The 23,472-nt window shown below is 40.6% G+C and overlaps 2 protein-coding genes across 3 annotated transcripts; both read left to right on the forward strand.

Annotated features, from left to right (window-relative positions):
* Nucleotides 1-1,721: 1,721 nt before the first annotated feature.
* On the forward strand, nucleotides 1,722-8,813 carry nqo1 (NAD(P)H dehydrogenase, quinone 1). 2 transcript variants are annotated; one of them, XM_041942791.1, is made up of 6 exons: nucleotides 1,726-1,923; nucleotides 3,351-3,518; nucleotides 3,757-3,887; nucleotides 4,829-4,942; nucleotides 6,929-7,030; nucleotides 7,581-8,780. In XM_041942791.1, exons 1-6 carry the CDS (start codon nucleotides 1,920-1,922, stop codon nucleotides 7,899-7,901), a joined length of 840 nt encoding a protein of 279 aa, XP_041798725.1. In that variant the 5' UTR covers nucleotides 1,726-1,919; the 3' UTR covers nucleotides 7,902-8,780. The 2 variants fall into 2 exon arrangements, with proteins under 2 accessions (XP_041798733.1, XP_041798725.1); XM_041942799.1 differs by lacking the exon at nucleotides 4,829-4,942 and having other exon boundaries at nucleotides 1,722-1,923; nucleotides 7,581-8,813.
* A 290-nt stretch (nucleotides 8,814-9,103) lies between these two features.
* On the forward strand, nucleotides 9,104-13,704 carry LOC121625211 (gamma-aminobutyric acid receptor-associated protein-like 2). Its single transcript, XM_041963323.1, has 4 exons — nucleotides 9,104-9,331; nucleotides 11,566-11,621; nucleotides 11,720-11,892; nucleotides 13,152-13,704. The coding sequence occupies exons 1-4, from the start codon at nucleotides 9,298-9,300 to the stop codon at nucleotides 13,240-13,242; spliced, it is 354 nt and encodes a 117-aa protein (XP_041819257.1). The 5' UTR covers nucleotides 9,104-9,297; the 3' UTR covers nucleotides 13,243-13,704.
* Nucleotides 13,705-23,472: the final 9,768 nt, after the last annotated feature.

Below are 23,472 nucleotides of genomic sequence, written 5' to 3' on the forward strand. Positions count from 1 at the left end.
TATTATTACACACTGGTCATACTGTTCCACTGCATTTAAAGTCATTACTGACTGTAAACTGATATTTCATTATACATTGTACTGTGCTTGATTGATAGGTGTCAATAAAACCTGATTTGATGTGATTTGATGAATCAGCCACAGGAGACGTTTTACTGCAGAGTGAGTACTTTTACTTTTGAAATAAAACCACCTTTGAATTGTTCGACGAGGCGGTTGGATCGACCTTCCCATCAGTTCTGGTCTGTGGACTCTGTTAACCCCTCGACCCTGAGGCTTATTACTGCCCACAGCTACAACACTCAGCCCTGCGTCCTCCACGATGAGGTCGGGTGGTCTTCTCTAACTGAGAGACACAATAAGCATTGGTGTCTCTATCTATATAAAGCCCTGGTCTGAAAATACCCATCACACATGACACCTCTGTTGAACTGGCACCAGGTCCATTGTAACCGGCTCCACTGACTGGCTGGTTCTTCAGGTGCCCCGTGCCAGGACTCCTTTTAGTGTTAGTGCAGCAGACTCATAGAGTCCTAAAACTGAATCCTCTCATACCTCTTGGACACTTTTAACTTAGTACTTCTTCCACGACTGGCTGCAGAACTACACTTTTCATTTGACTGATGCTCCCTGCACACAGCTACATAAAGAGCTCTGACCTGTGGGCAGAGCCTCTAAAACCTCCCCGTCAGGCAGGTAGTCTGAGCAGCTCTCACCACCGAAGCTCGGCCAGGTGATCAGCAGGAGACAGAAAGTGTCCAGGTAACATTCCTGTCACATTCCAGTCTGTCGAGCGTCAGCGTGCTGAAGGTGTGTCTGATCCACGGCAGGACGTCTCTGCTTTCAGAGTGTCTGCTGTACCTCACACACACGCTTTAAGAAAGCATGTTTGCAGTCTGTTGGGATGCTGTGTTCAAAGCCTGCACGGCTTTTACCAATCAAACACGTGCATGCTGCATGTTCAGCAACCTAAGTAGCACAGAACAGAAACACTCAACTGGACTTCGTGTGGAGATTTTTTGGAAAAGTTCAGTTAAAGTCAATTTCACTTGGCGCCTCCATTCTCACTGTAACTCTCACAAAGCACATCAAATCTTGGTTTTCTCGTAGAAAATTTCACATACATAACATGTTCCTGGTGGACAGATTCATCTTATATCAAATACTGTTTTAGGTTAAAAGCTGGACCTTGTGGTGAGACTGTTTTGCCAAAATCTTATTTGCTCTTTGGTTTTTATGTATTTGTGATTAAAAGTAAATTATTTGATATTAAGGCATAAATAAGGGATAAAAAAAAATCACCTGTCTTGCCCCACTCTTCACCTCAAAATATGATTATTATCATTTTATATTATAACAAGAACATCTCCTGTGAAGTCCGCTCTGACTGACCAGTCAGTCAAAACAGCCTGTTTGGAGGGAAACTGGTGACAGGTGACATTAAACTCGGGGACTTGACCGAACAGCTCAGGCTTTACTAAACCGACGCCTTTCCCCACTTTTCTTCTAACGAGGTGAAATTAAGTCGGATTAAAGAGTTTATTAAGCCACATGACCCTGACGGATAATCCCTTGAAAATGACCCAAACATTCTTTTCCAGGCCAAATGAAACCAATCTCATTCACCTGCACCAGTGAGCCCACAGCCTGACACACACACACACGCGCGCGCATACACACACACACACACACACACACACACACACACCTTTACAAACACTGAACTGAACCGGTCGTACAGTCCAACGGCAGAGTTTTTTTTCTTCCTGCAGTGTGTAGTCGTGACTTACAGACACATTTGCTCCATCTGATATCTAATCTAACCATGCTTCTCACGCAAAGAACGCCACAGGGTCTATAAGAGCTGCGGTGCCACCAGGAACCAGGTCTACAGCGCAGACGGAGCCAGCAGACACAGCATGGGTAAGACTCATTCACTCCTTTCAGCATTCTGCTGCAGCTCCGACACACAAGCCGTCCTGGAGTCATGTCAGTTCACACAGTCGGTGTCAGGTTGTTTAATCATGTCGACATTTTGGACTAAATAACTTTATGGTTTTCACTTCATGTGAAAACAACCGCAAACATCAACAGATTTAAACAAACAGTGGACAGGAAGAGAGGAACAATGCTGTTTGTCACAAAGCTAAAAACAATCAAGAGCTAAAAGCCCAAAAACTGCAGGTGGAACTGCTACAAACATAATAAATGATGACTTTAAATGTCTGATTAACAATCTGAAAGGATACACAACGAGCATTAAAAAGATTGTTTAAGATTTGAGGTGTTGAATTCTCAGCCGTGTCTGGTTATCACCCGGCGTGACGCCTCGTCAGACGTGTTCCACAGCTCTGTGAATGGATTCTTTAATCTTCATCGTTAGGTGGAGCGTCCACAAACACACAGCATTGTTCCTGCTGCTTCATCGTTTGCCTCTAACACATCCTTCCATTGATCATCTTAGATTAAAAGCAGCCGCCCTGGAGAACTCAGAGCTGGTTGCTGCTCACTCTTACAGAAAAGTTCTCAATGTCAAGTTTTACATTTTTAAACAAGGAATGGTGCCACCTTGTAATAATAAGTGTCTAATGTCTTTAGATTAATTATAACTCTTTTATAATAACACTTAACCTTTAGGTTTCAGGTCAGACTTCTTTCCTCCTCCAGCATCTGCAGCAAATTAATTTATTAACAGTTCGAGGTTCAAGGTAGACTCTGCTGGTTCTCTACATGCACGGTTCTAGATCTGAAACTGCAGACGTGGTGGATTGTTGTGAAAACACTTAATGACATTTGAAGCTGGAGAACTGATCGTCCATGTTAGTCCTGCTGAGCTCTTTACATTTAATGAATGATTTACCAGCTTTCATAAACGCAGACACACCTGGTGTGAAACTCACAAGTCATCATGACTTTGTTATCGTTCCCAACCGCAGAACTGATCACTTACTAGAATGTCAGCGTTATATCTTTATCGATGAAGAGGAGAAATGCAGCTCTAATTATTGAATTATAACCTTTAAAGCATTTGTAAAATGATTTTAACCACATCCCTCGTCCAGACTGAAATATCTCACTGTTCCACTGTAACTATTGGATGGATCGCCATGAAATGTGGTACAGATCCCCACGCTCCCCTCAGGATGAATGATAGAGTCTTTTCCTGATCAGGTGACGTTTCATCTAGCGCCATCATCACCATTTGAATTTGTCCACTGGGCTGCTAGCACAACTATAGATTAACAAAGCTGTTAAAGCTTTATTAGAAAGTAGAAAAATATGCCACTGATATTATGTTATTATGCTTCTTGCACTGTGTGTGTGTGTGTGTGTGTGTGTGTGTGCGACAGCTCAGAAGACGGCCCTGATTGTGTACGCCCACCAGAGTGCGGGTTCGTTCAATGCGGCGGTGCGTGATGTGGCCATGCAGGAGCTGGTGGAACAGGGCTACAAGGTCATCGTGTCTGACCTGTACGCCATGAAGTTCAAAGCCAACGCCACGCAGGACGACATCATCGGTGACCGCTCGCTCTCTGTTAATGTCTGTAATAATAGTCAGTGAGCACAAAGCTAATTCAAGCCCACTTAAAAAGCTCACTTATCAAATGTTACTCAAACAGGAGGAAATAGAGCATTTGTTGGGACTATTTTCAGCGGCGGATGAATCCACATTTGGTGCTGTGGTGAGCGTTTGTGGCAGCAGGACTCTGTGTGTGTGTGTGAGAGTCAGAATAAACCAGAGTGTGTCGTGTCCAGGTGATCTGAAGAACCCGGAGCTTTTCCAGTACGGCGAGGAGACCATGCACGCCTGGCTGGAGGACCGCCTCAGTGACGACATCAAGGCCGAGCAGCACAAAGTAAAGGAGGCCGAGCTCATCATCTTCCAGGTCAGAGGTCACTCACATCGCGATTTTGTCCTGTTTGCTGTTATTGTTTGTCGAGAATTTGAGCATTTGAGCTTCAGAGCAGAGAGACAGTTGCTACTATCAGCTGACCTGACTCAACCAATCACATATCTGCGTCTCTTAATTTATGCTTTTAAATGTCTCATGAAGAGCCACTGTGGTGTGAACACACATTAAACCATTTTTTGATTTGTGTTGGACTCGTGGACTTGTGTTGATCTGCCTCACCCACCTTGTTGTCGTGACTCACACAAGATCACACCTGTTTATAGACACAGACTTAGGCCGGGCCTTATATAACCCCGTGTCAAACAAGGCTACACAATCATAAGTGCAGGTCAATGGATAAAGGTGACACTATTTATTTTTCTTCATGACTTAGTCCCACACACACCGTCCTGCTGCCTCAAACACTCACTCCAACACCAAATGTGAATTACTCCGCCGCTGAAAATAGTCCCCAAGTGAGCAGCTGCTTCAGAAAATTACAGAAGCTTTTGTTTTGGGGAGGTGTTTTTAAAGATTTTCAGCAGGAACCAATGGGAAGAGAGAGATGACAAACACATTGTTGGCTTTGGTCTTTTATGGGATTTGTTGACAATAAGGAAAATATGATAATAACACCTGCTTTGCCCCCGAGGATCCCACGTAAAATCTCTATCACCTTGTTCATGCCAGTGTCAGTTGTTTTTTTTGCTTTTTCTCAGTATGTTGTGGAATCTGCTGCCAACTGCCAACGATAATGTCTTTTTCACAGAGGACATTTTAAAAGTAGAATTATTTGGCTTTATTGAATGACACAAAATAATCGGTACAGTACATAACACACTTTCAAAAATACACATCAGAGATTCAGCAGAATATGTTATCTGTAACAACATAAACGACATATATCAGTGCGGCATGTTGTGCCTCTTCTGCAGTTTCCTTTGTACTGGTTCAGTGTGCCGGCCATCATGAAGGGCTGGATGGACCGAGTGCTGACACAAGGCTTCGCTTTCTCCCTGCAAAAAATGTACAACAACGGTGTATTCAAGGTCAGTGTCTCTCAGCTGGACAGTGCATCTCCGTAACGAGCACAGAGGATACAGACTGATCGTCATTAAATAAAGTAAGCATGACAACACAGTCAAAGTAAGCTTACACTGGTCTATGGCTCCTAATTCAAACATATTCAGAATGAAACCTGCAGTGATGCTTTGCTCTGAGGCAGAATGTGGAAATATGACGACATATTTTATATTATTAACTGTGTTTTACTATATTTTCATCTGTTATCTGTATGTCTACAGCAGCCTCCAGTTATTAGTCCCCACAAGAAGAATTATAGTTAACAAAGACTTTAATAATCACCTTATATCTTCTTACAACTCCTTTATTGCGTATTACAAACCACTTATTCAATGTTTTTACACTACTTAAAAATACTAAAGAGGAGAACTTAAGGTACATGTCAGGTGTAAGATGAATTAAAACTTATTTGTCCATGACTGCAGAAAGACTCAACACAATACAACATTATGTGCAATAGAAAGATACGTGGCAGACTGTGTCACTGTTACGGTTCAGTGGGATTTTAAAATGTTAATTTATGGTTATCTTCTGCAGGCAGTTTGAAATCACATTAGTTAAAAAGGTTTCCAGTCATGTTTCCACAGCGGAAAAACCATTGTCAGAAAAGCCCACTGAAGCTTCTGAAACCAGTTAGGATAACTCATTGTCTCCACTGCCCCCACATGAATACATGCAGAATACTGCCCCACAGAGGTCAGACGCAGTAAATACACATTTGGTCTAAACAGAGTTCTAACCTGTTTCTGACTTCCTGAAATGAAATATTTAAGGAACATTATTCCAAAAAAATATATTTCAGCTTGTTAAGTTTGCAGTAACTACAAAATGGACCTAAAAACCAAAAACACAGTATTGTTACTTTGGCTGTGTATTACTGCATTCTGGCTGTGTATTACAGCACTTTGACTGTGTATTACTGCATTCTGGCTGTGTATTACTGCCTAGGTTGCACTTTCTGCCATTGAAAGACAGCTAACTAGACAGCTGAGAGGCTACATCAGATGAGAGCTAGCTGGTGAGATAGCCGTGGCTAGCTAACACTAAAGCTGAGTTTATTTATTATCTGTACATGAAAAATAAAAAACGCTGATGAACTGATGTTTTTTCAGTTTGTTATTCAGTTTAATTAAACGAGGCAGCAGCTAAATCAAATCATAATGGAGATGAAAAAAACAGCAAATCCCTGTTTAAGATTGCTAGCTTAGCATAAAGGTAGCTAGCTTAGCATGAATATAGCTATCTTAGTGGATCTCAGTAGCTGCCTTTCTTGACTCCAGTGAATTTCATGTGATTTGATGGTTGTTTTACCATTAACTGAATTAGCCTAAATGTTAAAAAGTACTCGGGCAGAAACACTTGAGTCCTCTGTGCTACAGACTGCAATGCAGTGTGACGAAGTACATTTACTTTAGGGCTTTACTTAAGTGCAAATTCGAGGTACTTCTACTTTACGTGAGTATTTCCATTTGATGGAAATACAGCTTGCAGCTTTATTCTTCTACTCCACTTCATCTCAGAGGCAAATTTCTACAGTTTTTCAGATCCTTCCTGTCCAGTTACAACCTCGTATCTCCAGATGTGTTGACTGCTACGGTAGTAAAACACTAACAGGGAACATTTTATTGCAGAATTTTGATCCTTCGGTACATTTTACTGATAATACGTCCATACCTTTAGTGAAGTATAGCTTTGAATGCAGGACTGTAACTCATAGTGGAGTATTGTACCACAGTGTGGTATTAGCACTCTTACATAAAAGATCTAAATATTTCCTCCACCACTGACTGACTGTAAATAAAAATCACAGTAAAGTAAATTTTCTTAAACAAAATAGTTAAAATGCATCAGAAAGCAGACCATACTGCAGCTTCTCTGAGTATTCAGTGAAGATTATCTGCTGGTTCCCTCATCACGCTGGATAAAATGTGCATTTCTGTGTTTCCTTGAAGGACAAGAAAGCAATGCTGTCCTTCACCACCGGAGCAACACAGACGATGTTCCAGCCTGATGGCATCAATGGAGACATCAACATCACGCTGTGGCCTCTGCAGGTGAGGGATGCACACACACATGCAGCGACTCGGAATCAGGAAGACGTCATCTGCTGCCTGTTCGTCGTGTACAGTATTAAAAACAACACACAGAGACGCTGTCGACGATCGTTCGGTCATAGAGGATTTATCTGAAAGATAAAACACAACATGACAGAAAACAAGCAGCATGAAAACAGTGGCGTCAGTGAAATACAAGAACACTTTTTACAACATACAAAAAGAATGAAACAAACATTCAAAAAGTTATTACACAATATAATGATAAACCATGTAAATATAGTTTGTTATTTTTTGTGGACTCTGGAGGACCTGAGATGTCCAGACTGGCAGACCTGAGAGGCCTCTTAGAGACCACAAGAGGCTTGAAGTTCTGACATACGACTGTAGTTATTAGTACTTTAACAGTTGGAAAACAGAAGCTCTTTGTTGTCAATCTCGTCCTCAAGTTTCCTCTTTGCATCTGTGAACTAATCTGATGAAGCCGAAAATAAACTTTCTGTCTGTCTCTCTCTGTCTGTCTCATGTATTTGTCTCTTGTGTCTTTCAGAACGGCACTCTGCACTTCTGTGGATTTCAGGTTCTGGCTCCTCAGATATTCTGGAGTCCGGTTCACAGCACCCCCGCCGTGCGAACCGCAATGCTTGACGGGTGGCGGGCCCGACTTAAAGGACTGCTGGCAGAGAGGCCTTTGACCTTTGCCCCCTGTGAGCTCTTTGACCTCAGCTTTCAGGGGAAGTTCTTGCTGCGGCCCAAGGTGAAGGAGGAGCAAGAGTCTCAGCCCTACGGCCTCACCACAGGACACCATCTGGGGAAACCACTGCCGCCTGACAACCAGGTCTCAGCTCAGGCCTCTGGTGGAAGGAAGTAGGACCTCCTCTTCGCTTGTGTGCCTTTAGACTCATTCATGAATGTTATGACATCACTTTAACATCCAAATATCATGATTGAAGCTGAAATAAAACAATTTAGAGAACAATGACTTGAACTTATTTTATTTAGACAGAAACAAAATATTTTTCATTCACATGCACACAACCTACTTTACTTCAGTGTATTGCTACTTTACATAAGAATTTGAATACTTATTCTATTGTTATTTCTATATAGTATGTATATAAGACATCTATCTCTCCCTCCTGTTTCTCTCCCTGAGGTTTTCTCCTTCTTTCCCCATTAAAGTTTTTTTGCAGGAGTTCTCTCTTATTCTAATTGAGGGTGTAATGATGAAGGGTGTTGTATGCTGTGCTGACTATAAAGCCCTTTGAGTCAAATGGACTGTGATTGTGATTTTGGGCTGTGTAGATGACATTGACAACATGATTGGTGCTCAAAAGATTAGCTACAATTTTGAAAATCAAAGGATCTTTTTCTGTCATGAAAAAATGTCAAACAGTTTTGCGCTGGTAAAAAAGGAACTTGTTGACTGAACATCTGTCCATCTTTGACCTCTTTGCAAATTCCCTAATTTGTAATCAATCAAATTATTAAAACAGCTGACTCGCTTTATATGTGGTCTTTTGGGTTGTTATCCAAACCTGCGTGTATTTTATCACTATAAACTGAATATTCGTGTGTTATTGAACTGCTGGTCGAACAAAACAGACAATCAGAAGAAGTCTCCTTTGGCTCTGGGATGTTGTCATGTCCATTTTTCATTATTTGCTTATTCTATGTACCAAATGTTTAATTGAATAACCAGGGAAGGAATCTACGGATTAATAAATAATGAAAATAGCAAGTTAGTACTTACCTTACCTTAACTTACATGTTACCAGTATATGGTTATGTTTATGTTCTTCACAAAGCTAGGAACAGCAAGTGGGACCAAATATGGCTAACAGGGACTGTTAAAAGGCTGCCATGTAAAATGTATAGATTTACTATAAATGCTGAAATTCAAACAATACAATTTTAAAATTGAATGTAAAGGAGAATTTCAAGCATTTAATCAAAATAAATCTAGTAGCATAAAGTCGGAGCGTCCCACTTTTTTCCCTGTAGCGCACCCCTCCTCTGTGCCGCGCAATGGAACAGTCTGACAGTTGCGTCATCGGCGGGGCGGTGCTCTGAGCAGGCAGATATAGTGAAGAGCAGCTAGTTGTTTGTTGTTTTGCAGTGTTGCGAGCCGCTGTGCTGTTTACACACTGAGTCAGGCGTTATAACTTTTAGGAGAATTTAAAGAAGAATATTTTCACTCTTAGATTAACCTCGTGTCGCGTTTCTAATCTGCTGCGTCGAGCTAAAAGAGCCCGGAAACGGCAAACATGAAATGGATGTTCAAAGAGGATCACTCCTTGGGTAAGGGAGGAGGGAGGTGTTATTTTGATGGTAGAGTCACAAAAATGTCTACGCAGATTAGTTTTTTTAAGGCGAAATCCTTTATTTCATCACGGGGGGACTAAACTGAGGTTTAATGTTTCGGAAACCCCTCTTTAAAATACGTCGGTCACTCAGGCTGGCCTGTCCTTCAGGCTTTTGTTTGGAGAGGAGGCTTTAGCTGTTAGCTAGCTGTATCGACAGAACTTCCACATTAAATTTAGCCGTGGATATAAATGTCAGCTGCGTGACAGACAGGCAGCTTCTGATCCGTTGGGTCGGTGTCGATGGACAAGTCATCCTGTCTTTGTCCCGATCGCCACCGGACGACGACCTGGTTTCAGGCTGATGGTGGATATTGACACGGAGGAGACATTAAGCTGCTAAGCCTCCATTCTGCATTCAGCTACACCTAGCAGCTGGATGATGAAGCTGTGGTTTGTCTGTTCATGCAGACAAACATGATATTTGTCATTTTTTCCACTTGTCATGAACTGGAGGCCTGAGAGGCGTCACCAGGGCAAGAAGTCTCTCCGGCAGAGCGTTTGTAGGCCTGCTGGCTGGTTTCAAAATCCTGCTTTAAGCCTTTTATATCATTGAATTATGTGGCCGCAAATTATGATTTTTGTCAATAAATCGACTAATTGTTTACATAAAATGACAAAAATAAAGACAAGAGGGCTGCAAGTTATCAGAGGCCTGAGTGCTTCCTGAAAACAGCCAAAAGGACTCAAGTGTAGAAAACATGATATCATGATAAAACACATGAAACACTGAAATGTAGACTTTTTGCATTTGTGAGTTGGAAACCAAAACATATCTTATTTTTAACTTTTCAGATCAATCCAATCATTAATTCATAATCTGAATTAACTTCCTGTTGACAGGCAATCTGATGGAGTCAACTAGTGTTTTCAGACTTTTAAAAGAGGCTTTAATGCTCAGTTTATGTATTAATAAGCTCAGTTTGCATGTTGCTGTTAAGGAATAATGTCTTTTTTTAAACATGTAAAGTGCGAAACAAATGAGAAGGTGGCAGAGACAACTGGCCTCTCTCCACCAGTGTTATTGTTAGTGTTGGTGTTAGGACTACATTACCCATAAACCCCTGCGCGGCCTGTGAAAAGGAGGATGTTCCTTACCCAGACAGTGGCTGCATCATAAGGAAAAGACTGCAACTGTTGTTTTTACTATCGAATAATTTGTTCGTTCTTTTTAAACAGTTGATTCTTTGTTTAAATTAGATCAAATAGTGAAAAATGCTCCGTGAAACTTCAGATGCCTTTTTTTAATTCAACCTACAGTCCAAAATCCAAATATAGTCAGTTTACTGTCATATAAGACAGATCACAGCACAAATCCTCACATTTGAGACGCTGGATCTGGTCAGTGTTTGGCTTTTTTCATAAATAAATGACTTAAATGATTAATTATCAAAATTTTTAGCAGTAATTAACTAATTTTTCAGCAGTAGTAGAGCCTGAATGTAAATATCAGTTTTGTGAGAACATCATTCATCTATTATGTGAAAAAACAACATTAAACCTGTTTAATTTCAGACGGCATTGCGCTCTTCAGGTCAGTGCAGAGATGTCTGCTGTCATTTAAGAAGAGTTGTTCAATCCTTGAGCTCATTGGCTAAGACTGACCCCCAATTCTGATTAATGGAGCTGAAGTAAAAAATTCAGGGGAGGCGGAGGGACTTCTTCTGTGGTATGATAATATCGTATAATATACTTAATATAATAATAAGTAATACAGGGAGCCAGAGTGTAAAGTGATCAAAGTGTGATCAGCAAAGCATTCCTTGTTTATAATAAAAGCAGTCTGAAGTCATACAACTGTTTGATTAATAATTTAGATAATAAATTCACCCAAAGAAGAAAGAAGGCTATTGTAGAGAGTTTGCTGTAAAATAAGCAGCAATGCAGCGTCGAAGCTGCATTGCTGCTTTCGTGGTGATGTTTTATTTATGGTTAAATGCTTCACATTCACCTCTGAGGTGACGGGATTGATGGGTGTTGTGGTTCAGCTGGTCTCAGTGTGTCTTAATCCACAGCAGCTGCCTGTGAATGTCCCACCTCAGGCGTCAGATATCGATCTTTGTCCATCACTGCTTTGCCTCTCGTGTCTGTACTGAAGATGAGGAACATGTACGTCTGTTGTCATGTACAGCATTCACATAATTAACACAGATGTTGCTTTTTGTCCTCCAGAACATCGATGCATAGAGTCGGCCAAAATCCGCAACAAGTACCCTGACAGGGTCCCGGTGAGAGATGTTTCTGTCATTCGCAGCTGGTTTAGAGGATGTCCGTTTCACGGTTTGTTGCTATAATCGTGTCTGAACGTCTCCGTGTGCTCTGGCAGGTGATTGTGGAGAAAGTGTCTGGATCACAGATAGTGGACATCGACAAGAGGAAGTACCTGGTCCCCTCCGACATCACAGTGGCTCAGTTCATGTGGATCATCAGGAAACGCATCCAGCTGCCGTCAGAGAAGGCCATCTTCCTGTTTGTGGACAAGACGGTGCCTCAGTCCAGGTCAGGGCCGGGACACTGGGGGGGGTTAGCCTTATCAGAGGTTCCCAGTAACCATTACTGGGCCTGAGAACATTTGCTTCCAGAAATTGTATGATTCCACCAAAAAATCTGATTAATAGCCAGATTTTTTAGGTAGTTCTTGCAGTAAATACGTTGACATGCAGTTTGTTCCCCATTACATCCACAACAGCAGTATACTGATTAGTAATTAGATGAGGTAACCGGTTATCATGCTCTAACTTGTGTCATTTGTGCGTTCAGAGTATGAATAGAGAGATCACACCTGAACAGAGACGTACAGGATGTGTAACAGTGCATGAAAGAGCTGAAGTTTTAGGCTTGAATCAGGTTCTTTGAATAGATCGAAAGATTAAACCCTTGAATTCTGTTGTTAATCATATTAATACAATACTATTAATACTACAGTGTAGGGCTGCAGCTATCAGTCATTTTCATTCTCCATTAATCTGCTAATCATTTTCAAAAAGGAACATTTATTTGTTTTGTTTGTGAAATGTCAAAAAGTCATGCGCCTAGCAGAGCCTAAAGTGACGTCTCCAAATTGCTTAATTTGTCCGACCAACAGTCAAAACCCAAAGATGTTTTATTTACGTTCATGTCTGACAAAGAAATCTGTGAATCTGCACATTTTGGGAACTTAGTTTTCTTTAAATCACCGTCTTTAAAAGCGGGGCAGAGGAATTGGTTTTCTGCTTGTAGTTGTCTCTGTGATGATCTAAAACAACTGCTGTCGTGGTCATATAAGGTACTTCAGATAAAACTGCAGTCAAATCACATTTATGGTTTTATCAACAGGAACTCTGTTTAGTTTCAGTCGCCGTCAGTCTGGATGAAGTCACTCTGTCCCTTTTTAATTTCCCACGTGGCCTCTTATCATCTCCGTGGTTTAGTGTAGACGTGCTGTCAGTGCTCCATATAAGGTGAATTTAATAAAAGCTGATCAAAGGAGCTGATTCCATTGATTAGACCTCTGGAAAATCTTAACTAGAGAATAATGTGTTAAAAGCCTCCACATGATGTCACCCACCACGAGTTCATGTGTTGTTAGGACGGTATATTCAGGCTGGTTGGACAGCGGGACGGTCCTCGCCGCTGAGAGCTGGTCAGACAGACTGTGATACACACCGAGAACTGATAGCAGATCAGTTCACTGTTAATATGAATAGCGGATCAACAGCTGGTGTCATTGATCGGCCGGGGGGGTCCAGCACTAACGCTTGTCTTCGCTCGTGTTTCAGCATCACGATGGGGCAGCTGTATGAGAAAGAGAAGGACGAGGACGGCTTTTTATACGTGGCTTACAGCGGGGAGAACACCTTTGGTTTTTAAAGCGAGAAGCCACGGTCGTGACCGGCCTTGCCTGCGGCACGCCACGGCCACGCTGACGCCCACCCACATCTAATCACAGCCCCCGCTCGCCCCCGGAGAAACGGCGGGAAGCCCCGGAGCGACACGAACGTAACGGGAAGATGAAAGACTGCTCACCTGACTGGATGAACATAAATGAGTGCACCGGTGTGTTTGTTCTGGCCCATGTTGCACCAGTTCTTCAAAGATTCATAGCTTCAGTTGTGTATAGTGTGTTTCATTTCAACTCTTATTTAACGTTGTGATCGGAGTGTTTTAGGAGGAACCTTGATTTGTTCTGTTTTTTCACATTTGAAATGATGCGTGAATGAGTTTTGCTTTTAGTTGTGCTTTCCTCTTTGAAGACAATATTTAAAAGAACTTTTAATTTAAGTATTTGAATTGAATTAGGATGACCTAACCAATAAAAAGATTAAAATTCAACCTGGTCGTTGTTCTCAGCGTCAGCACTGTGTTCATGAACATTTTCCCCCAGTTTAATGTGGTAAATCTTTATTAGCAGAGGTGGAAAGTAATTAAATACATTGACTCATGTACTGCACTAAAGTTCAATTTTGAGATACTTGTACTTTACTTGAATACTTGCATGTTCTGCTGCTTTAAACTTCTATAAACTCGATTCTAAAAAAGTTGGGAAAAACATAAATAAAAACAGATTTCAGTAGTTTGGTACTTGAAATACACTTTGATGCTAATACTTTTGTTCAATTAGTTGAGCAAAAATGTAAAAGTATTATTTGTGACCTAGTATTTTTACACTCCGGTTACTGCAGCTGGGGTCAGACAGTCAGACATTAACATTTATAAATGGGACGAATCTGTCGTCCTCTCAGCTCTCCGCTTTCAACTGAGGCTAAATTGCAATGAATTATGGGTTGATTAAGTCTTTTTTTTTAACTAAAATCATGCCTTGCTGTCTTTGGTACCACTGGCCAGCAGGTGTCACTGCGCGTTAATGAGGCGCAGACTGATCCTGCAGCTCTGTGCTAAATGTTCAGTTTGAGTTGAAGCTGTTTTAAAGAGTGTTGATTGGACTGTATGAAACCGCTTCGTGCTACACTGACAGGTGTTTCTGTTATTTTGTTCACTCCATTCACGTCGATGAGGGTGATCAAACAGCAGGAAGTCGTCTCTGTGTAACACAGAACAGTTCAACATCTCACTTATTTATCTCTGTTATTCACTTTGGCCTCATCGTCTCCACATTTCTCACTATTTTCACAATGTTTCCAAACCAAACGATCGATCGATTAATGGAGGAAATAATCAGCTGATTGATCCAGAATGAAAAGAATCATAAGTTGCAGTCTGATAGAAAATAGAGTCAAATGAGGACTACAGGCCCATGGACTGTGCCTTGTCCTGGTCTGTGAGTGTCTGCGGTGGTGGCGAGGAAGACCAGCTCAGAGTGGAGCTGCAGAGTCTGGACTCAGAGAGGAGGATGAAGAACAAGATCAAAAGCAGCTCGCCCCTCCCAGCCTCTCTGACCTGTGACCTTTGACCTGCGGCACACAGCAGCTCCGCCCGCTTCAGGTGCTGCTTTGTAGCGGCTGCTCTCAGACTGAACATCTGGGCTGGAAAACACGGTGGATGTCACCACGGCAACCAGCCGGCTTCACCTCCACACAGACCCATCCTCCACAGCACCACTCCATATACATGTTGATATAACTTTAATCATTATCTATCATATATGATGCTACACTACACCCACACCTTAACATCTTTGATAGTCCATTCTGTTATTTTGCTGTACTGTAGTAAATATTATACTATAGTATACATTTCACCATATGCAACATCTCATATCTGATACTATCATAATAAATAAGCAATAAGACACAGGTTAATAATGATTTAATGTGTATTAAGGATGGAGGAGGGCAAAGATGATGAAGGATAATATATACACTGTAAATAATTACCAGGATTTCACAATAGTCAACTGTAAAACTTCACTCTAAATTGCAGTATTATTACTTTACAGTATTTAACTTTAATGTTCACAGTATGACACTGTAATTTAGAAGTTTACTGTAAAAACAGTGCCATCACAGTAAACTACTGTATTATTTGTTGTTTTAATTATTACTGGGATTTCACAGCATTTAATTGTGTTATTTCAGTGCAAAATACCGTATTAAGACTCTCCACACAAAAACACAGCAAATTACATGAACCGCACTGAATTGTGGGACCTGCCGTGGATTTTTTCAAATATTATTAACTGTCGGTGCATGGACTTGGTACCACCCTCCCGGAGAACAAGAGAAGGTAATTCAGCCTCATTTTCCACCTTTGCGTTCACTGTATTGACATTTTAAACTAGTGTGACGTTCGTCGTATTAATCACTCTTTATTCTCTGACGCGTTTATTTCTACACAGTCAAACCGAGTGACACCCACCTCACCGAAGGGACGCGAGGGACAATCACCCGGAGGATTAACACGGTTAGTTGGTTTGATTAACTGTTTGTGTGAGCTAAAGGGACGTTTTGTGTCACCGTTTGCTCCACATTTTGATTTGAGGCTGTGGCTGCGGTAACGTTAGCAAGTTAGATAGTTGGTTTGATACGGTGCAAAACACCTACGCTAACGTAAGCTTACGTTTCTCTTTCATCTTGTGACAAGTGACGATAGTGTTGTAAAAGGTACATTGGTTGCCATTTCAGGAGATAACTTGGGATCCCATTCTGTTGGTGGCTTTTTAGAAAACTTCAGCCGGGCTGATCATTTCTGTCGCTACTGTGAGGTAGACAGAGCCACATTTTTGAACGAACCCCTGTTGTGCGGTACCCCTAGAACAGAACAGTCTTACCAAAGTCACTTGCAACATTTAACAACTACTTGCACTGACTTAGTATGTGGCATAAAGTGTGACTCTCCTTTTAACCAGCTGGCTCATTTCCATGTCTGTCAACCTGGCCTTCCACCATGCTTAGGCCACGACTTGTTCGAGGGTATTGTCTCTTATGACTCAAATACCAAGGAAATGACAAACCAGCAGATGTCCTCCCTGGAAGTGAGAGATTAAGTGGGCACGCAGTTCAAAACTGGTGCCTGCTAAGACTACTACCTCTCTTGGTGGGAGACAGGATCAAAGATCCTTGTAACAATGAGGTTTGGCAGGTTATTTTGCAGTTGAGGGAGAGAGTGGTCATGACACACAGTGTGTTGAGGGTCTAAAAGTTATGGGAGTGGAACAAATGTATGGTTTAATTTCTATTATCATAGTACAGTTGAAACTCGTTAAATTGGCGTATTTATTTTTTATTTATTGAGATGACTGTTACCCTTGATGAACAGAGGTATTGCAAGTGGAAACAAACTAAGATGGGAATTGTTCGTCTTAGTGGTGGCACTCTTAGGGCCCCCACTGTTATAATAAATAAAGCACCATTAATTGAAGACTGTACATTGCTGTAATCAATTTGTCTGTCACTCTCTCCTATCTTAAAGAACATGAATCGTGAAGACATAAGGGAAGCAATCTCAACACATCTACCTGGCCTGTCTGCTCAATCTCTTACATCCCTGCTGGAGGTGTTGGAAGAGCTTGGTGTTGAGAGTAGAGCAGACCTTGTTTTACTTGAAGAGAATGATCTGGTGAGAGGCCTTCGACCAATCCAGTTCCGTAAGATGCTTAATGGCCTTAAGAATGAAGGTAAATACACATTTAGATACTGCTCTACAAAAGTTGACCAAATGCAAATTTGGCCTATGATATCAGTAAAATAGCAAAAATTGCAGAATGTAACATTTTATTAATTGACACTTTTTTCAGCAATATATTTATCTCATGCCTCCCATTTACCAGGAACTCAGTCGTCATCCCAAAATTGAAGAAATCGTGGCTGATTACGAGCCAGAGACATCAGACAAGGCTGTGTGTGTCCTTCTACTCCTGATGCTTGAGACTGATGTAAGTTTTTAAGAAGAGAAATAAGCATGTAGTGATTGCATAAGTAAGCACACATTTTGCTGGAACAGATGTATGATACAGGGATTTTATTTTACAGCCATGTGCCACTGCCGCTGATATACAAAGGACACAGGAGCTGCCAAGCACCCCCTGCTTGATTGTACAAGGTATTGTTACTTTGATTTTAACTTTATATTTGTAGGAAAAATGTGAAAACTGTCAGTATTTTAAAAATGATTATAAATTCATTACATATCTTCACTTACTGTAACTGGCTGACTGAAAATTTTCTTGCTAAATTTTGTCTTATCTCCATCTCTTCTGATTGTGATCTTTTCTGATAATTTTTTCTTTGAGCATTAAATGTTGCTGATCATCTCAATGACACATTCAGCATTCCACATCTTTATGACAGCACACATCTGCTTATTTCAGGTGACCTGATGAAGCCAAGGGCGTGGATGTTGTCGATTGAGGAACGAGTGGTGATGGGACCATACAGCAACATCGTGAGCGGGTTGGCTGCGCTTTTTGCCAGCTACAATCTGAATCTTCAGTACCCTGAAGACAGTTCCTGCACTTTGGAGTTTATTCAGAGGTAGGCTACAGTATAGTAATTTCAAAATTAGCATTGTATTGGATCTTTAGTTGACACCGTTTTTTACTCAAAAATGAAAATATTAATGCACACACACACACAAAAGACCGTAATTATCGCCATCTACTGATGGAACAGTTATGCATCAAAAATTGTTTTTGTTTTTTTACAAATCTTTGACTTATCCAAGACTCTGATACCAGATAAAAATATCCCTCCCCCCATATCATTTAAAATATTGAAAATACTTCAATTTTTGTGTTTTTTTTTTCCCAGATGCTTCCTGGGTATCAATCCAGAAACTGGCTCGAAGACAAAGAGGAAGCGTGGAGGGATCAACGCACATGTAAGCACTCTAATGCGCAAACTGGTAGATTTCGAGTGGCAGGCAATGTAGACGGTCATAAAAGGTAGAATGTTTTGTTTTGTTTTTTTAAAAACTTGTGAGTTAGTCCTTATCTAAAAAAAATAGCTTGTACCAACAATTAAAGATAATGGACCTACTGACTATGACTATAGGGGTTATGGCAATGGGCCAGTTTGCCAAAATGTTGAACTGTTCCTTTAAAACATCGCTTGTAGTGGTTATACTGTTGTACAGTTTTGCTGTTGCACATTTTAAAATGTTAGTTCTTTATTTTTGATTTTATGTAAGAGACAAAAAAATCTGTATTTCCTGTGAGTGGTTAACTGTTGCACATTTTTGCTGTTGCACATTTTATACATTTTGTCAAGGTGCATGCTTGTTCTGAATATGTTGGCAGCATGTTTGCCCAGGAAAATTTCCTGTTAAATGTAATATTGCACTTTGCACTTATCGCAAGCTTGATTAAAAAGTGAAAAAAAAAAAAAAAATCATTATTTTGTTTTCTTTTCTTTTTTGAGCATAAAGTGAGAGGGTGCAGTAAAATTACAATTAACAAATTGATTTTACAATATATTACGCTGTTAATTAAAATGTAAATTTGCAGTAAATTATTGGTTAATAATTGCATTACTTTTACAGTAATTCAACGTAAATATTTTCACAGCAATTTACTGTACTTATTTCACATTAGTTTACCGTAAGTCCACAGCTAATTACTGCTATATCACGTTAATTCCTTGGGCATGGCAACCATGAATTTACGGTAAAGTGTTGTTGTTTTATTGTAAATTACTGTGGAATAATTACAGTAAAGTACTGTGAATTCATTACGGTAAATTGTTGTGAAAATATTTACAGCTAATTGCTGTGAAAGTAATGCAATTATTAACCAGTAATTTACTGTAATTTTACAGTGAAATTTATTACAGTGTAAGGATGAGGACTGAGGGATGAAGGCATCATAGTCTTGTTTTTTCTTACACAGACAACACTAAGTACCATTATTTAATCATATCATTGTGGTGCACACTGTCAACATTTGACTCTACGCTGCTGATGATCTCACCAGTTTGTAATGTTTGTCTCTTAATGCTCTCGTTTACATATTCATTCTCCTCTGATTTTAGTTTTATGCACCTGTTGTCCTTGTCCCCATCTTGGGAATCAGTAAAGTTTTATCATAACAAGCATGTATGTAAGTCAGACAGTGTGTGAAAAGATGTTTCCAGGCAGCGTGAAGCTCCTGCAGTGGGACAAAGGGAGGAAACTGTCTGTTAAAGGGTTAATTCATAGCAAACAAAACGCTAACAGCAGTGACGTCACTGCAGAATCGTCTGGCTCAGTCGTTTTCTTTTCCTCTCTTCACTTCCTCGTCTCCCCTCGGCAGTCTTTCTACGAACTTGTTGCCTAATTTGCATCAAACAGGCAGAACTTCCTTCATTTCTAATTCAGAGGAAGAAGCAAAGGAACATCATCATCCTCTCGCTGTGGATCGTCAGCTTGATAAATCTCAGTCATTTGAACTTATCACAACCTTCATCCAAACATCTTCTTCAGTTAGAGTCTGACTGAAGAAGTACTGAACGCAGTACCACACTGTGAAAATACTTTCTTAGAAGTAAAAGTCCTGCATTCAAAGTTCTGCTTGAGTAAAAGTGGTAACATGTGCTTGAAGTATCAGAAGTTAAAGCAGACGTTATGCAGAATTACTGCTTTCATCATTACTGAACAGCAAATATGACTCAACTCTTCATTTGGCTCTCGACAGTTTCAGATGGTGAAGGTCTGGGCTGGTCCACTATGGAGCTCCAAGTCCCTCAAAGCCTCTTTTCACCCTGGTCCACACAGACCCAGCGTTTAAACAATCTCAATCGATGCCTGAGTTAGAAGTTAAAACATTCCTTAATCTCATTTTTTAGATACGTACAAGCTTTGCCGTGAAAGGTTATATTTCCTCGTCCTCCTCCAAACTGCCCCTTTACAGAACCGGTTTAAGGTCTGACACAAACCCAAGACCGCATGATGCAGTCCAACACATCAATCCTCCAACGCTGACCGAGACCTTCCATCCCCGACACCATCTGAGATCTCAGTCTGTTCATTCAGACCTGATCCACGTCCATCCACCACTGTGTGCTGCGGCTCAGAGTCTGATCCAGAAGTCCTGGTCCTGCTGCTCACTCACGCATCTGCAACCAAACGTTAGATCCTGATCTGTACAAGGTGAAACCTGTTATACCTTCAGCAGAACGTAGTGTCACTGATCTCACCGGCACAACGATTGGTCCTAATTAGTTTTATTTATTTGCAGAATGGATCAAGGACGTTACGCTGTGTCTTCAAATGGAGCAGCTGAGATCCGGATCTATTTTCTGCTCTGTTGCTGCTTTGCTGCCTTTAACACCTGAATTTCCCTGGCTGGGCATTAATAAAATGTATTTTTATCTTATCTTTCCCTTTATTGAACATGTGGACAAACTCTCCTCATCAGCAGTTTGAGGTCATTTTATCCACGAGTGGTCACGTCGACCTGATTCTAAACTTTCAGTCTCATTTCTCTTTGTTTTCCTTGAATCTGGATGACTTGCATGCATTTGCTGTGCAGTCTGAACTCATACGTACTCCCACAGCGATGTATCTGCGAGTGTAAATGGACTTTACGTTTAACTTCCTGACAGTGGCATGAAAAGGTTCCTGTTCCTGTGAATAACTAAGAGAGTTCCAAACAGCATAAAATAAAAGCTGACACAGCTCTTTCATATTTTAAACTTTGTTATCTTTTATCTAAGGCGATACTTTGTTTTATCTAAAATAACAAAAATAGAAAAGGGCCCGGGACAAAGTTTGGGTCCCTGCCTGCTCAGTTCGGACTATCACAGCTTGTTTTTCAGTCTTTTGGCCCATTTTTTTCTTTCAGAAGGTTTCTAGTTCTGTGAGATTCTTGGCCTGTTTTCCACGTTCTGCTCTTCGAGGTCTATCCACAGGTTTTAGGTGACGAGGACCACTGCAAAACCTTCAGCTTGAGACCGTCCGTCGTGGATTTTGGTGCATCAGAGTGCAGGCAGCTCTTAGAGGAGCCCCACTGGCTCAGTCTGTCTCTGGCTATAAAGCTCTACATTTGCATCTGTTTGTCCTAACGATGATTGAGAACAAGCCTCAGCACCATCGACCTAATTAACTCTGAGATTTGGTAAAAGCTTCCTGACAGTTCGATCTCTGCTGATGGTGCTGCTTTCCTTTTTTTACACTCTAAAATTATATAAAACAAAGAAAATTCATTAATCTTGCTTAAAATGTTGAAGAGAATTGCTCAAACTTTTTCAGCTGTTTATCGATCTCTGCTTTTGACCCTCGTTGTTTCTATTGGCTCATTTTTCCTCCTTTCAGTCTCTCGTTATTTTTAATTAATTACTGTTAAAGTGAGCAACAGGAACAAAAAAAGCGGGTGAATGAGGAAAAAGAGAGTGAAGTTGTTTCACTTTCACTTCACATTTCCTCATCAAACGTGATCTCTAACTAGAATAATGAAAACATTTATTTTTATTTCAAACATCAACAGTTTGTTCTCAGAAACGCTGCTGTGCTGTTTCTGGATCAGCTGAGGAAGTGAAAATCAGATCGAGTCAAACTACTCACAACGACAAACTGCTGCTGCTTACACTGCAAATACGACTAGCAGTGCTACTGCTACTGCTACTACTAGTACTACCATTACTATGTCAGCTATTTACTATTACTGCTGCTGTCGTACATATAGACAAACAGCTTGTGATGGCTGCAGCTGCTGTAAACCTCCTACATTCACCTTAGTTTTCTTAACATTTAACGTTTCTTTTGGTCGACCTTTTTGACCCCGTGACATCCACATTGCACATGCAGACAGCAAACACATAAAGGATGACACGTATCTTTTCTTTTCATAAAACACATTTGTATTTATTTGGCATAAGTTGACAGAACATTAGACGGACAGACGGACAGACAGACAGACAGACAGATAGATAGATAGATAGATAGATAGATAGATAGATAGATAGATAGATAGATAGATAGATTGCTTGTATATTTTATTCTGTTTGCACATTTCACTTCCATATTTTATTGTTTATTGTTTAGTATATTTTATTGCCTTAGTATATTTTCATTCTGTTATATTTTTAATTGCTTTACGAATATTTTTATTGCATGTTGGTTTATTTTATTTTATTGTAGTTATCTTAATTTTATTCTTTCTAGTCTTCTTATCTTTCTTACCATCTGTTCCTAACATGGGGGTTGCAATGAAAATTTCATTGACATGCGCAATGACAAGAAAGACTCTTGAATCTTGAATCTTGAATAGATAGATAGATACTTTATTAATCTCCAAAGAGAAATTTACATTTAGTTTCTATTTGTAGCGCACATTTAGTTAGCTTCTGTACTGTCACACTGCAGTTTGTCTATTTGAGGGACATCAGACCACACCTGTGCAAAGGTGAGTCTGCTGGAGCAGAGCTGCTGAATGCAGGAAGTGGATAATTGGACTGTACCAAGTGCCTGCAGCATCAGGGGGGATTCAGAATGTTTAGTTTAGGATTTTCTTTATTTCTTCAAATTAAAGTAGAGGTTTTTGTTTTTTGTTTAGGTTGAAATATTAAAATATTCCTTCCTGTTTTGTTTTGTTTGCAGTCTAGTTGGTAATGTTTGTTTTTTGTCATCCCCTTCCTGTCACAGTGGTCTGATCAGGCAGTATATATGTTCCCCTTTGCATGCAGCTCATTAGGTCTGTTTTTGTCGTCGTCAGGTTGGTTTGGTCTGTTCGGTTCAAGTTTTGTTCAGTTGACCTCTTTTATGGGCCCAGAGCTTTATTTACTGACTTTATTTCTTGTAACTAAATAAATCTTTTTGTGGAAATCCAGCTGTGCCCTCTTATGCCTGCCTGCTCGGTCCCTCACACAGCTGCTACCAATCACACTAATACATGAGCTGCTGCTGCTGCTGTTATTCTGCACATTGGCAGGTTTTCATTATGCAGTGAGTTCATATGAGAAAAGGCAGAAAGCATTAATCTTTTAAAAACATTTCACTTTAAAAACAAAACCGTGAAGATATTTCTGTGAACTTGTTGCAAACTTCATATAAGCTGCGCTCTGCACAAAACAGCAAATGGAGGTGCAAATAGTCTGTGCAACAGTTCGTGTGGGTGTGGAGGAGCAGGGGGCAGGTGAAGGTGGTCTGGGGAGGGGGGAAGTGCCCACTTGGCTGGAGACGTGTGAAGAGGGGGGAGCGGGAAGGAGGGGGCAGAGGGGGTGGGGGGAGAAT

Source organism: Chelmon rostratus, chromosome 1 (assembly GCF_017976325.1).
Source record: "Chelmon rostratus isolate fCheRos1 chromosome 1, fCheRos1.pri, whole genome shotgun sequence".
Lineage (NCBI taxonomy): Eukaryota > Metazoa > Chordata > Actinopteri > Chaetodontiformes > Chaetodontidae > Chelmon > Chelmon rostratus.